At 52.1% G+C, this 13,628-nt stretch overlaps 1 protein-coding gene across 3 annotated transcripts in view; it reads left to right on the top strand.

Annotated features, from left to right (window-relative positions):
* Positions 1 to 13,628, top strand: part of Crhr1 (corticotropin releasing hormone receptor 1) — a 47,340-nt gene that overhangs the window by 18,785 nt on the left and 14,927 nt on the right. For 2 of the 3 annotated variants that reach the window (XM_057773914.1, XM_057773915.1), the window contains exons 2-4: positions 509 to 596; positions 5,819 to 5,938; positions 10,215 to 10,300. In XM_057773914.1, the coding sequence (XP_057629897.1) occupies positions 509 to 596; positions 5,819 to 5,938; positions 10,215 to 10,300 (294 nt within the window). Of the gene's footprint in view, positions 1 to 508; positions 597 to 5,818; positions 5,939 to 10,214; positions 10,301 to 13,628 lie in introns of those variants that run through there. The other variant, XM_057773916.1, reaches the window with a different exon arrangement.

Genomic DNA, 13,628 nt, shown 5'->3' with positions numbered 1-13,628 from the left:
TGCCTCAGTTTCCCCACCTTTAGTAGCTGTATCCATGCAGGACCCAGGGAGGATTAAGTCATCATAGACATCACAGCACGTCAGAAGGGCTTGAAGACCTTGATGCATGAAACACAATTTGCAATGACTGACAGGAAGTCAGGCGGGGAAGAGGACTCAGGAGGAGCTAATTAAAACCACAGGCCTGAAATGCCACAGAGGAAGGGAAGGCGGAAGGTTGTGTGCAAATGTGTGTGCGTGCATTTGTAGGGGCCTAGGCAGACATGTTCGAGGTCTGAGCAGTGTAGGAGGCCTTCTCCAGGAGCCAGAGACAAACATCCTCTTTGCCTAAGTAGCTCGGGCTTCCCAACTGACCAGCCTCCATCCCCCAACGCGATTTCAAACATTCAGGGAGGGACCAGGAGACTGGGCAAGGGTAGAATGCTTGGCAAATGAGGAGGGGGCAAGAATCATTAGGTCGGACTGAGGAGCACCCCTAACAGTGTCCTATACCCCCTTATGCCCGCAGGCTCTTCTCCTCCTGGGGCTGAACCCCGTGTCCACCTCCCTACAAGATCAGCGCTGTGAGAGCTTGTCCCTGGCCAGCAATGTCTCTGGTGAGTCATCCTGCCCCTTACCTCCCAGGCTGCCAGGTTCCCCCACGATCTCCTTCCCTGGGGCTCTGAGCAGTGGTCTGTATGGAAAAAGATCTGGAACTGGAGTTAGTGTGGGGGAAGGGCCTGTGGTTAGCCTGTGACCTCGACTGTGGACACAGGAGACACACTCAGCAAATGTGCCACATGGTCACCCTCTCATAGGCAACAGGGGAAGGCCCTCCAGGCCTCACTGCTGGGAATAGTGGCAGAAGGACACAGGTTGCTGCTGTTGGTAAACAGGCTGAAGTGTACAGCTACGTGCTGCTAGCGTGAGAGGTTTGAGATGCTGTCCCCTTCGGACACCCAAGGTGACCAAGACACAGAGAAACACTAAGTGCTGGATGCTGGGTTGTAAAGGCAATCTGGCTCCTTCGTGATACTCAATACTTCCCCAACAGAAAATGCTAAATGAATGCAAATTTGCCAAGACCTGTAGCTTACCCATTGACTAACGGCTTCTGCGTAGTTATTTTTTCCTCCGTGAACTGAAAACCTGGTCTCTGTCCATATGAGGAAACTGAGTTTCATAGGTTTCCCAGGGTGTCACAGTCAGTACTAGCAGGGTCTGGGCCCAAATCTAGGTCTGCTGGATCCCAAGGCCAAGCCTCCTCTCACTCTGGACATAGCCCCAGGGATAGCAGTTGCCAGGTGAGATGCGGTAAAGATGCATCTTTGCCTTCTTGAATCAGCTGTCAACACCTCCCGTGCCGCAGATCCCGTGTGTGTCACCGGAGGAGCTGGGGGTCTCCTAGTCTCACCCAGGTCCCCAGCGCTGAGAACAGCCAGTGGAGAGATGGATCAGGAAGGTTAGGGAGGCAAGAGGAGTTCATTCCTACAGCTGAGCCTGGCGAGAGAGACTTGTGCAACCGAGAGCCGTGGCCACGTGGCCTGCTGTCCCCACACAGAAGTGGTGGAAGAAGGGAGCGCTGGGCCCGCAGCGACCAACTGGGTCCTGTACTGACTCCAAGCTGGATTGGCTCGCACCCCAACTGTGGGTCCCCACAGGAAGAATATGCCCTGGACTTTGCCCAGTGGAGTGTGGGGAGTGGAATCATGAAGTTAAACGCACTGAGTTTTGTGGCTCTGTTTCACAAAGTGGAGAATGAAGACACCTACTGGGCATAACCATGGGTGGCTTTTTAAAATGACTTACTGTATACCTAGGAGGAAGAGAAAGTACACCCTACCAAATGCTTGCTTACCACAATGGAGGTGTCAGGGAGGCTGGGATGATGGGTAGGGCAAATCCAAGAAGCCTTCCTGAAGGTGGGGTTTTTAAATGAGCCTTGAGATAGAACAGTCAATGATGAATGCCAGTGGGGAAGTTGGCAGAAGAACTCACCAGGGTGAAGAAGGCACTGGCCAGCTCAGCACTGACTACCCACCGGCTGACCTGAGCAGGGAGTGTATTGTTCTCAGCCTGAGCAGTTGCAGCCAAGCACAGGGAGGGAGGATGCCTGGAGTAAAGGCCCCCCCACCTTTCCTCTCCACCCCAGGCCACGTCAGGCCCCATTAACTTGCTTGTGTTCAAGAGAAGTGACACCCTGGGGCCACACAGGTGTCACCTGTCCTTGGAAGCAGCCAGGCAGTAGTCTTGTGATTTGTACTGGATACCCCACCCCCTTCCCAGCCTGCTTGGTTTCATAGGTTGTGATCCATCACCCTCCACAATGGCCTCCACTATGGCCATTTGTCATCTGATGGGCATTGGCAGAGACAGATGGTGAGGGTGGGGTGAGGGCCTGGGACAGATGGATGGGCGTCTGGCCGGAGTGGCTGGCACAGTGCTGGAACCTTTGGGGGCCTTGCACATGCCTCATGCCAGGAGTAAGAAGGGGCTGGGTTCCCATGGCCAAGGCCCCCATCATGTGACAGATTACAGACTTGGCAATTTATAAAATCATGGCATGAGTCTGACTGTGCCAGAAAGTAATAGAATTACTGACTCTAGGCAAGTGGAGTCTGAGCGCAGTAGGACCTGGGGTCGCCCGCTCCCGTCGCTGTCCTTAAGGTGGTAAAGATGAGCAACAAACAGCAATAGTAAGCCAATATGTGTGAATATCCGCTTTGTGTTGGACATGCTAACTGTCTCATTTTGCCATCACGACGGAGTCAGCAAGGATCTCTGTTCCTGCTCTTAAGAAAAGGAACCTTAAACCGGGCGGTGGTGGCACATGCCTTTAATCCCAGCACTCGGGAGGCAGAGGCAGGCGGATCTCTGGGAGTTCGAGGCCAGCCTGGTCTACAAGAGCTAGTTCCGGGAGAGGCACCAAAGCTACAGAGAAACCCTGTCTCGAAAAACCAAAAAAAAAAGAAAGAAAGAAAAGAAAAGGAACCTTAGGCTCAGAGAGTTTGAGTTACTTGACTGAACACACACAGTTGTCAAGCACTGGCCACGGGAGTTGAGCCAACTGGGCCTGACTTCAGATTTAGTACATTATGTGGTCACTTAAGAGATCTGTCATACCCAGGGCTCAGTGTCCTCAGTTACTCGGAGACAAAGTGTCACGTGGAGGTACAGTGCCACCCCTGAAGTTTCCCCTGTATATACTGAGCTTGTATATGGCCCTGCAGTTTCTTCAGCACCTACATGTGCCTGGACTTCTAATAGGTATTGAGCGCAAAACTCAAGAGTGTTCAGAGCCACAGACAGAAAGGGTCACAGCCTCCTACCTACTATTCTGGTGTGGCCCACGCTCTACAGAGACACCCTTCTTCGCCCTGCTAAAGAGGCAGCTTAGCCCGGATTTGAAGCCTGTCTGCCCGCCCCTGTGCTTCTCTCCATACCCTGTCACCCAAACAGAGCAACTACCCTTTCATTCCAGGACACTCGCCTCCCGCTGGCAGGAGTGCCCATCTCTGAGGTTGCCCCAGGGCACCTGGCTGCTCCCTAGGTAACCTCCGAGGAGTCACGGCCCCAGCCTCAAACCACACGGGTAGATGACCTTCCTACCTGAAAAGGGGGCTGCCCGGTGCTCACACCCCTTATGGTTCACCCAGAAGCATGTGATGGGAGACCCCTTCTAACCGGGACAAGAACATGGTTCTGGTTTCCTTCTGGCATTGCCTACAGTGAAAGGGTCCTCTGAGCACATTTGAGCACTAAGCTTGTGGCCAACTTGACAGAAGAAACCAGTGCCCAACTGTGCCCAAGCAGAAACTGGGCCACCCTTCAAAGAGACCTTATCTGTTATCTGAGAGACACAGTGGCAGGAATGTCAACCCCAGAGACCTCAGCAAACACCTGCCTCAGGTGTTGCGTGGGCGGCTTCCTCTTGGCCATGAATGTCCACGACTCCCTCTCTCCTTTCAAGTCTGTAATTAAACTTAGTGTTTTAGAGAAATACCAGGTTAAAAGAGCACCCAGTCCATCTTTATCTCCATACATTGTTTGTAGTATCTCTTACTGTGTAGCACCTGCTTGCTCCATCACCCTGTCTAGGACGCGGTCACCCTTGGGGCAGGACATCTGTTTTATTCTGTTTCATTTATTTTTTTGTTTGTTTGTTGGATTGTTTTGTTTTCAGAGATAGGGTTTCTCTATGTAACAGCTCTGGCTGTCCTGGAACTCACTCTGCAGACCAGGCTGGCCTCGAACTCACAGAGACCCTCCTGCCTCTGCCTCCCGAGTGCTGGGACTAAAGGTGTGCGCCACTACCGCATCTTATTGGTTGTCTTCAGAAACCCTGTCTGTATGCCGGATCCCCAGAGACCCTGCTCTCTTTCCCAGACGTGGGGTCACAGGGTGAGCTGCAAACATTAGTCAAGATGTTACTGGACAGCACAGGGCCCCAGAGAGACAGTCTCAGGACCGGAGTGCGCTGGGCAGCGCCGTCAAGAGGCTCTGACAAGCTCCCTGATCCCAGCCCTCCATACCTGGGTCCCGTGTTTCTTTCCTTCATCTCTTCAGCACCAACCCTACCCTGGAGCTCTTCGAGGTGAACAGAAACCCTACTGCTAGTTCAGCAGTTAAGTGAATGGATGGAGTCCGGTCACTGCTCCTGATTGGCCCCCTAGACCCCGCCCTCTCCCACACTGCCCCGCCCATAGGACCGGGTGCTACTCTGTAAAAGAGGCTGGTGCCTTTCTTTGCTGCCTACCCCAGTTCATTCCACCTCTCTTCTCCAGTCTCGCAACCTCTCACAGACTTTTCATCCTCCAGGATTTTCTGGGCTTTTAGTTTAAAGGTCACTATATCCCCGAGGTCACTTCAGCAGCTTACTGTGAGTGTCAGGGACAAGCGTGAGCTACGAAGAACATGGCGCAGAAGCTGCCAAAGGCCTCTGTGGGGCCTTAAAAGCGCCTGGGCTGGCCTCAGAAGCCCAGGGCTCAAAATCCACTCCGGCCCTTGGTAGCCTCTTGATGTTGACCCCTGTGCGTTCTCCAGCCTTCAGTGTCCCTTATCTTTGTTTGTTGGTTGTTTTGTTTGTTTTTTTCGAGACAGAGTTTCTCTGTGTAACAGCCCTATCTGCCCTGAAACTAGCTCTTGTAGATCAGCTCAGCCTGGCCTTGAACTCCCACATAACCAGAGTAGATTTTAGGTCATCTAAAGGAAAACCCCAGAGACATTTGCCGTTCTGCATCGCCCACCATCATGTGGGTCCCCAAATCACTGGACGGGCTGTGGGCAGAGTTAGAGCTCCAATTAGGATCTTTAAAATGGGGACCTTAGAAGGTGGTGTTCCCAGCTGGAGCCTCCTCTGGGTGGAACCTCACTGATTGAATGGGCCTTGTTATCAGTGGGTGCTAGCTGCATCTTGGGCCTTTAGGTCTTTCCCTGCCTCTGGTCTTAGCAGAAGCGGATCTGGGAACTGTTAAAGGAGGGAACGAGGCATTTCGGCAGAAGGTGTGCTGGGCGCTTCCTTCCCTGGACCCCTGACAGTGCATATAACTGCCCCAGAGCTGGGTGAATGTGTGAGACCCTGTGAAGGAAGCATCCTCACCAAGGAGCCCAGCTGAAACCAGCCAGGGCTTTAACTCTTTATTCTGCTCCAGAACCCACAGTCTCCCTAGTGCTGTGGCAACAAATCCACCTTATTCTATAGGCTGAACTCATGTCTGCCCTGGGGCATTGCTTTTCTTGTCTGTAGTGGGGCTGAGGGTGGGCAGAACTCTACAGGGACTTCTGTCTGCCTGGGGCCTTGGCAGGGCCTCACTCTCTCACCTGTTGTCTCTGTGCCCAGGCCTGCATTGCAATGCCTCCGTGGACCTCATTGGCACCTGCTGGCCCAGGAGCCCTGCAGGGCAGCTGGTGGTTCGGCCATGCCCTGCCTTTTTCTACGGTGTCCGCTACAACACGACAAGTAAGGAAGGAAAGGAAGAGGGCGGGCTGCTGGGGGTTGCGGCAGCAGTTTGCACGTGGGAGAAATAATCCGACAGGGGCAACATCCCTAGGACCAGCTCTGCTCTCTGCGGGCTCCTGCAGATTCTTGCAGAGTTAACATCCAGTATCTGACCGCTGAGGACTCAGGACTGGAGAAGTTAGGGAACTTGCCCAAGTCACCAGCTGGCAGGGGGTGAAGCTACAATGTGTTGGTCTACCTGACACTTTCTTCTTGTAGTTGACAAGACTTCTGGTTAGTCCCACTGGGCCTCAGCCACTCCCAAGATAGGTCTTAACGGTCCTGATAGTCCTGACTTTGCTAATAAGGACCCTAGGGCAGGGAAGTTCTGGGAAGACAGGACACCTAGAATACCACATCCATGATAGAGAGTCATTTGTACCCCAGCATCCCAGGTGTAATGGGGGTGGGGAAGGACTGACCCACACACAGACTAAGCACTGAATACTGGATCCCCATGTAAACACCTTGCTCCCCAGAGGCCCAGCCTTCATGCTGGGCTTTGCAGCTCCTTGCTAGAGCATCTGCCACCCTCAGAATTAATTTGTTTTCTCCTGCCAATGACTCAGGTCCCTGCTATCAAGAGAAAAACAGATGGAGGCCTGGGGCCCTGGGCTACACAAAGAAGGGTTCTGGGTCCCTGGGCTAGAAGCCCCTGTGGGAGTTCTGGAGATGTGCTGGGTGATCCCCAACCTCCAAAAAGTGCCCGGATACCAGGTGACCCATGTCAAGACTCTGTGGGTGACATCAGTGCTTTTTCCCTTCTTTGTGACCCTTTGGCTTTCTTGTGTAGGGGTTAGAGGGTTTAGAACCTCTTCCTGCTCAGAAGTCCCAAACCTCTCCTGCCCCTCCCTCCTTTACTAAGTGGGTAAAGGGGTTAGGATTAAAACTACTGCAAGAAGGGTTTGCCAAGATGACTGTGGGAAGGTCAAGAGAAAAAGTACTAGAATGGGCTAGGAGGAGAGATTAGGTAAGAAGTAAAAATGTAAAGGAGACTTAGTGGTGCACTGTTGGCTAGCTTCCGATGTAGTGGAGTGCGTTTTTTTATAAAGAGGAAACTGAGGAATAGTTTGGTTGATAACCTAATGAGGGTCACAGAACCTGAAGGTGGAGGCTGAACTCAGGAGTCCAGAGCCTGTATGCTGCTCTGCATACACGCCACACCTTGTCCCAGGACAGTGGCAGCGTGGGCTGGCACACCGAAGCTCACTAGAGGGTCTGTCTCTTTGCAGCAGCACCAGAGCCTGTCTGGTCACCTCCAAAACACTCAGCTCCCTACCTGCCTGCTGCGCAGTCTCAGACATTCTGGTCACACCCACCTCGTAGCCTTTCCTTGCTGTGCCTCACCCACTGCCTGTATTCCTGAGTGGAGGCTTCCAGGCTATCTGTGGTTACAACCCTGCCCACTTTTGAAGCCAGCCCCAGCCATTCTCCATGGGTACCCTCAACTTGGATTACCAAAGTTTCCTGGACACATCCCAGGAAGCACTGTTGGGCTTTAGTGCTATGGTATACATGGGCCCTGCCTTGAGTAGAAGCCAGGCACCCTGCGCTCTGTATCCATCTGTTTGTCCATAGTTCAAGAGCCCTTGGCTTCGGGCCCTCTCTAGACTTTGTTCTCTACCTACAGGATGGATGGGGGTGGGGTGAGATATCCTCTGGGTTCCCCTGCTCACCCAATAGTTCCAAAGAGAAAGCTGGGATGTTAGTTTCTTGGCATGGGCTGCCAGACTCCCCGTGCAGGGGCCGCTTGTGCCAGACTTTGGGAATGCAACCACGGTGGCATCAGGAGGGGGCAGAGTTGCTCCCAATCATTAGTTTTTAATTAACTCATTTACTGATGAGGTGTTGCTAGGACTTCCAGGCTGCTCCTTACTGTCCTCCCTCCTGCGGCATCAGATCTTCAAAGGGATGGGAAACATTTCCAAAAATATCCATCTTCCCATGATCCTCCAGGAGGACTGCTCGGCTCAGCAATTAGACAAGGAAGTGGGCTCCTCCCTGGCAACAAGCCCCTGTGTGTGAGACTTGTTTTCCTTCAGGGTCAGTTGGTCCCTCTGGGTCAAAGCCTGCTGCTTCCAATGGTCCAGCCTGGGAACAGGCTCCAGGTACCCTATGCTAGACGGGGGGTGGGCAAGGGAAGCTGTTGAACAAAGATGATTCTTATAAAATCTCCACCTGCACCTCCTTGGATAGAGACAAGTGATATGTTCTATTATGTAAGGTTATATAAATACAACTCAGAGACAACAATAATAAACACAGGACGGACACCATATGTCCAGTATGCTTCCAACTGCTAACTAAAAATACTAACCCAAAGAGGCCAGAGTGACTTCAAGATGGCTCTGTCTCAAGATAGGGAAGCTGAGCCGTCAAGCGACTCAGCCAAGGTCACACAGCTTGTGTAAGGGTGGTGACAACCTTTGAACCCAGACTCTGTAACTCTAGGACCCTGTTCTGAACCCTCCTTTGGGCCACCTCTCTCTGCTTTATGCTCTCCCCAGCCGTCTCTGCCCTAAGCCCCTTTCTCTGCTGACATTCCAAGCAGCCTCTGGTTGATGCTGTAATCAGCCCCATTGTTCTTGGCTTTCTGTCCCCACAGATATCCCAGAGCATCCTCACCATGAGCTCCTTGGGGATCAGCTCTTATTTAACACCAGTAAAGAGCCTGTGACCTCATTTCCAACTCAGCGCAGATCATGGCTTTGCCTAGGATTCAGATCTGTGCATGGTGAGGCCAAACAGAGCTGGAAAAATCCATAAAGATAATTTCCCCATCAGGTCGCTGCAGCTAGAGCAGCTTCTGAGGTTAGAGAGGAGGCCACAGCCTTTCATATTGGAAGGTCAAACCATCTCCCTCTGTTGAGGCAGCATCAATTCCCCTGATCCCTCATTCTGCATCTCTGGTCCTGATGCTGCCAATAGAGGCAGCTCCTAGGCTGATGGTCCTCAGAGGTCAACTGAAGCATCTCTACCTTTGGAGATGAATGGAGGGACCAAGAGGCACTCCAGCTGCTCAGCCACAGCTGAGTTATGCCTTTGGCCCCCTGTCAGGGCTTCAAGCCCAGGTACTGGGGCTCTGGCAGCTTCCCCAGCCCTCCTCCAGCCTGTGGGTCAGTTGGAGCCACAGAGTGGACTCTAGCCAAGAGAGACACCAGTGGAAATGACTCAGGGCTCAGTTTCTTCTATGACCAGTGCTGCCTATAGTGAGAGCAAGAAATACAAGGGAGCGTGGGTGGCCATACTGATGCCAGAGAGGATGCAGGTGAGGTAGGAGACATCCCAGGAGGAGGGGAGAGTGTGGACTCATTGATCTCCATCCCTACTGGATTTCCCAGCTCTGCTACCCAAGGCACTATGCAGGAAATGGATAAAAGGGGTTCTTCGGGCAATAGTGTCTTCCAAGGCTCTAAAGCTAAGTAGAGAAGCCCTAACCCCCCAAGCCTCCTTAGGAGGTGGACTTCTAGCTACAGCCCAGTCTGACAGTGACACAGGAGCCCCCACCTTATGCCATCTGCCCTTTTCTACCAAAAAGGCCTCCCTGTAGAGTCTCCAGCATAAGGCATGCTGTGGAGAAATGGTACTATTGGGACCTTCTGTAAGTCTGACCCGTGTGAAACACCCTAATATGTGAACTCCACACAGAGAGATCAACCCAAGGAACCCCAACATTTAAACCGCCCATGTGAACAGTCACTAGGTATCATCCACCAGATCTGCCCAGCCACGAATCTTTTTTAAAGTCAGTCTCACTGTGTATCCCTGGCTGGCCCGGAACTCACTATGTAGACCAGGCTAACCTCTAACTTGCAGAGATCTGCCTGCTGCTGTCTCCTGAGTGCCAAGATTTAAGGCATACGTACACCACCACGTCCGTGTATCTCAGGTCGCAGGATCTGCATGCTTTGTTGTCGTGCACGACCCCAAACGAGAACATCTTGGAAGAATAGCAACCAGGAAATTTATCACTGGAGAGCGTTTGTGAGGACATAGGCCTCAGGGGTGAGGGAAGCTCATGATAATGCCAGTCTGGGCTAACAGAGCCAACGCCCTGTGGGCAGCTTATAGGGAACAGTACCTTTGTGGTATAGGAGGTGGAAAGAGGTGGGACATGGGATGATCAGGAAGCCCCTCCCCCAGTTTTATTCTACCTTCCCAGGCAGCAGGCCCTGTGCTAGCTCAGATATGTGGACAGACAGATGTCTCTTCTGTCATGGTTTTCTTCTTTTCCCAGACAATGGCTACCGGGAATGCCTGGCCAACGGCAGCTGGGCGGCCCGTGTGAATTACTCCGAGTGCCAGGAGATTCTCAACGAAGAGGTGAGAATAGGCTGCCATACTGAGGGAGCAGGCCAGGGCCACCAGCACAAGCTGGGTGCCTGCCACATGGCCAGTTGGGGCCTGGGAACTTTTGAGAAGCTGGTACTGAGACTCTGCCATAGGGAAGCTTGTGGGGAGCCGTTGGATGTGCCAAGGACAGTGAATTCAGTCCTGGCCTCCCTCCCTCCCTCCCTCCCTCCCTCCCCCCTTCCCTCCCTCCCTCCCTCCCTCCCTCCTTTCTTCTTCCCTTCTCTTCCCTACCTCTCCCTCCTTCCTTTCTTCCCTCCCTTCTTGCCTCCCTCCTTCTTCCCCCACATCCCCTCCCTTCTTCCCTCTCCCACTCATCTTTGGTTGCTTTCACTGGGTGTGGGACAAGGCTGGGGTGTAGTCAAGCTGGATCCACACTGACACTAAACAGTGACATCAAGGTCCAGCCGTGGGGCCTATGTTAGAACCAAGGCTGGAAGTGGGGCGATGATGCACTTTGAAAAAGCCCCAGAGATGCTTTGCAAAGCTTCAATGGTTTTGAACAGCTGTTGCTTACATAGAATGCAAAATTTAAAAGGTACAGATGGGAATACAGCAAGAAGAGCCCCCCTCCCATCACTATCCCTAGCCAGTTTCTCACGTGTTCTGTGTGTACGAGTCAGTGTGTCTCTGCATAATGTTTTTGGCTTTAACCAAACTTCACCTGTTAAACAAACTACTTGATGCTTGCTTCCTCCTGTAGCCATCTATCCCAGAGATTGTTCCAAGTCAGTTTAGAGCAAGCATCTTCGTTCTCTTTATATTTGCATGAAATCCGCTCTCCAGATGTGCCGTAACTTAGTGGGCCAGTCTTTAGTCTCAGTCTTTGGTTTTTACAGACTTGGAAGGTGCATGAATGTGTGGGTTCCTCTGTCACTGCCTCTACCTACAGTCACCCTTACCCCATCTGTGGAGTCAGGCTGCCAGGTCCCTGTGCTGCAGGAGTGGGGAAGACAGACTGGTTCAGAGGATCCTGGGAATTCCATCATCTGAAAGTCTGAGTTAGAAAGGAACTTAGAGACCCTCCATCTCTTCTTGAGATTTCCAGACCTGCTTAATCTCACCTAGAGCACTAGTTCACACACAGGTTCCAAAAGCCCAGTCAGAATCTAGAAGGTCATACTGCCCAGGGACATCCTGGGAATGGGCATTTTCACATGTGTCTGCGGTATGCATGTATGTGCATATTCCTGATCACATGTATGTGAGTACATGCGAACATATGTGTGCTGTGTGGACGCTAGAGGGCATCTTCCCAGATCACTCTCCACTTTACTTACTGAAGCACAGTCTCTCACTGAACCCAAAGCTCAGTGGTTTATCTAGTCTAGGTAGGCAGCTTCCCTCAGAGATCCATTGTCTCACCTACCTGTCTTTTTCTAGAAACCATGAAGGCAGGTCAGTTTTGGCAAAAAGAAAAGAAAAAAGAAAAAAAAAGAAAGAAAGAAAGAAAGAAAGAAAGAAAGAAAGAAAGAAAGAAAGAAAGAAAGAAGAAAAGATGTCAAGCTACTGTCCTGTTAGGTGGGAAGTTCCTCAGCATGCAGCATGAGGGTTATCTGGTGGTATCCTGGATCCAACGAGGCCTAGCCCCCCCGCCCCCCCCCCCCCCCCCCCCGCTATGAGCCAACTTGAGCAGGCCTAGACTGGGAGAGGGTCAGAGCCCAACTAGGAAGCAGGTGGGGCAAATGGTGGGGCAGGGGACTCCTTCTCCAGCCTACAGTAGAGGAGGTAGCAGGAAAGAGATGAGGCCTTTGCTATTAAAGCTGCAGTGCCTGCCTAGGGAGGGATGGAGCGAAGGTGGTGCCCATGGGAACATGTTGGCAAAGCAGAAGTCTTCTGGCCCTTTCTACTGCTGCTACCTAACTGCAAGGCTAATAGTGGTATCTGATGCCTCTCCAGCTGTCCCACAATGAAACTGACACCCCAATACCAATGCAACCATACACCCTTGGATTTGGGCAAAGCTGGAGTCTGCATAGTTGCTCCTATTCCAACCTCCCAACCTCTGAGTCTCCCGCCTCAGGATTCCTCCCTCCCCTGCTCTAACTTAATCCCCTTTCTTCTGGTTGGCTGATGGGGGGGGCTCCCAGAAGCTTCCCTTCTCCCTGCCCTGTCAAGATAAGAGTCTCCCCTCCTCCACCAGCAAGGCTAAGTAAAGAGACTTGGAGTACCCTTCTTTGGCAGTGTGCTTGGGGCAGCATTGGCCTGGGGATGGCCAGTTTGAGGTCTGGAGATGTTTGATGGTGTGCCTATGGTCTGTGATCTTGAGCAGGGAACTTCCTCACAAGGCTAGGAATAACTCAGCCCTTGGATCCTGGTGGAGGGGAGAGGGTATCAGCTTAAACCTTGGCAAATAAAGAAGATTCATCCTCCCACCATGCCTGAGTCCTTCACCAGGAAGTCAGAATAGATGTCAGTGTAACTGAGAGAAGGTGACATCAGTGGGGAAACCCCAGGTACCATGGGTCCTGATTTGTCAGGACTGAGACCCACATATACCATGCAGTGACCCACCCCTGCCTGATTCTCTTCTATCTGGCTCTGTTGCTCTTTCCCAGCCACCCCTGCTGGCCTGGTTGCATGTCTGTCCTTAGTTACCAGTTCCTTTAGTGGAAACGCCATCTCTACTGCCAGCCCCTAGCCTCCAAGGCTCTCTGCCCTCTCAGATTTATGAAGAGGCAAGTGTCTGGCTGGATGAGCAGCAGGTTGCTCAGCTCTGAGCCTAGGATTAGCCCAGATCAAGTACAAGGGTGGGGTGCAAATAAAGGGTCTGTCTTAGTTACTTTTCTCTTGTAACAAAAGTGAGGCAGTTTACAAAAGTATCAGTGAATCTTTTAATCTGGGCTCACAGTTCCAGAGGGTTCATGACCATCACAGCTGGGAGAATGACGGCAAAGAGCCAGGCATAGCAGGAGCAATAACTTATGTCTTGAAGCACAACCATGAAGCACACAGAACTAAGAACCATATGGGCTTTTGAAACCTTAAAGCCCACCCCCAGTGACACACTTCCTCTAACAAGGCCACACCTTCTAATCCTTCCCAAACAGTTTCACTAGCTGGAGACCAAATATTCAAACATTAGAGCTTTTAGGAGTTATTCTCCTCCAAATCACCATCGTGACCTCAGAAGGCTGCCTGAGAAGTGGCACCTGTGAGGGCATGGAGACACCAGGTGCAGAGATCTGTCCACAGTGGGCACCTCCTGGGGACAGATCCTCAGCTGGGAAGCTTTACTCATCTGGCACCAAGCCCCCCAGGACCACCCTGCCGGCACTAACTTGTTTCCTGGAGGTCCACC

This window comes from Chionomys nivalis, chromosome 7 (genome assembly GCF_950005125.1).
Source record: "Chionomys nivalis chromosome 7, mChiNiv1.1, whole genome shotgun sequence".
In the NCBI taxonomy this organism is placed as follows: domain Eukaryota; kingdom Metazoa; phylum Chordata; class Mammalia; order Rodentia; family Cricetidae; genus Chionomys; species Chionomys nivalis.
Note: the sequence above shows the minus strand (reverse complement) of the source record. Positions and strands in the feature narration are given on the sequence as shown.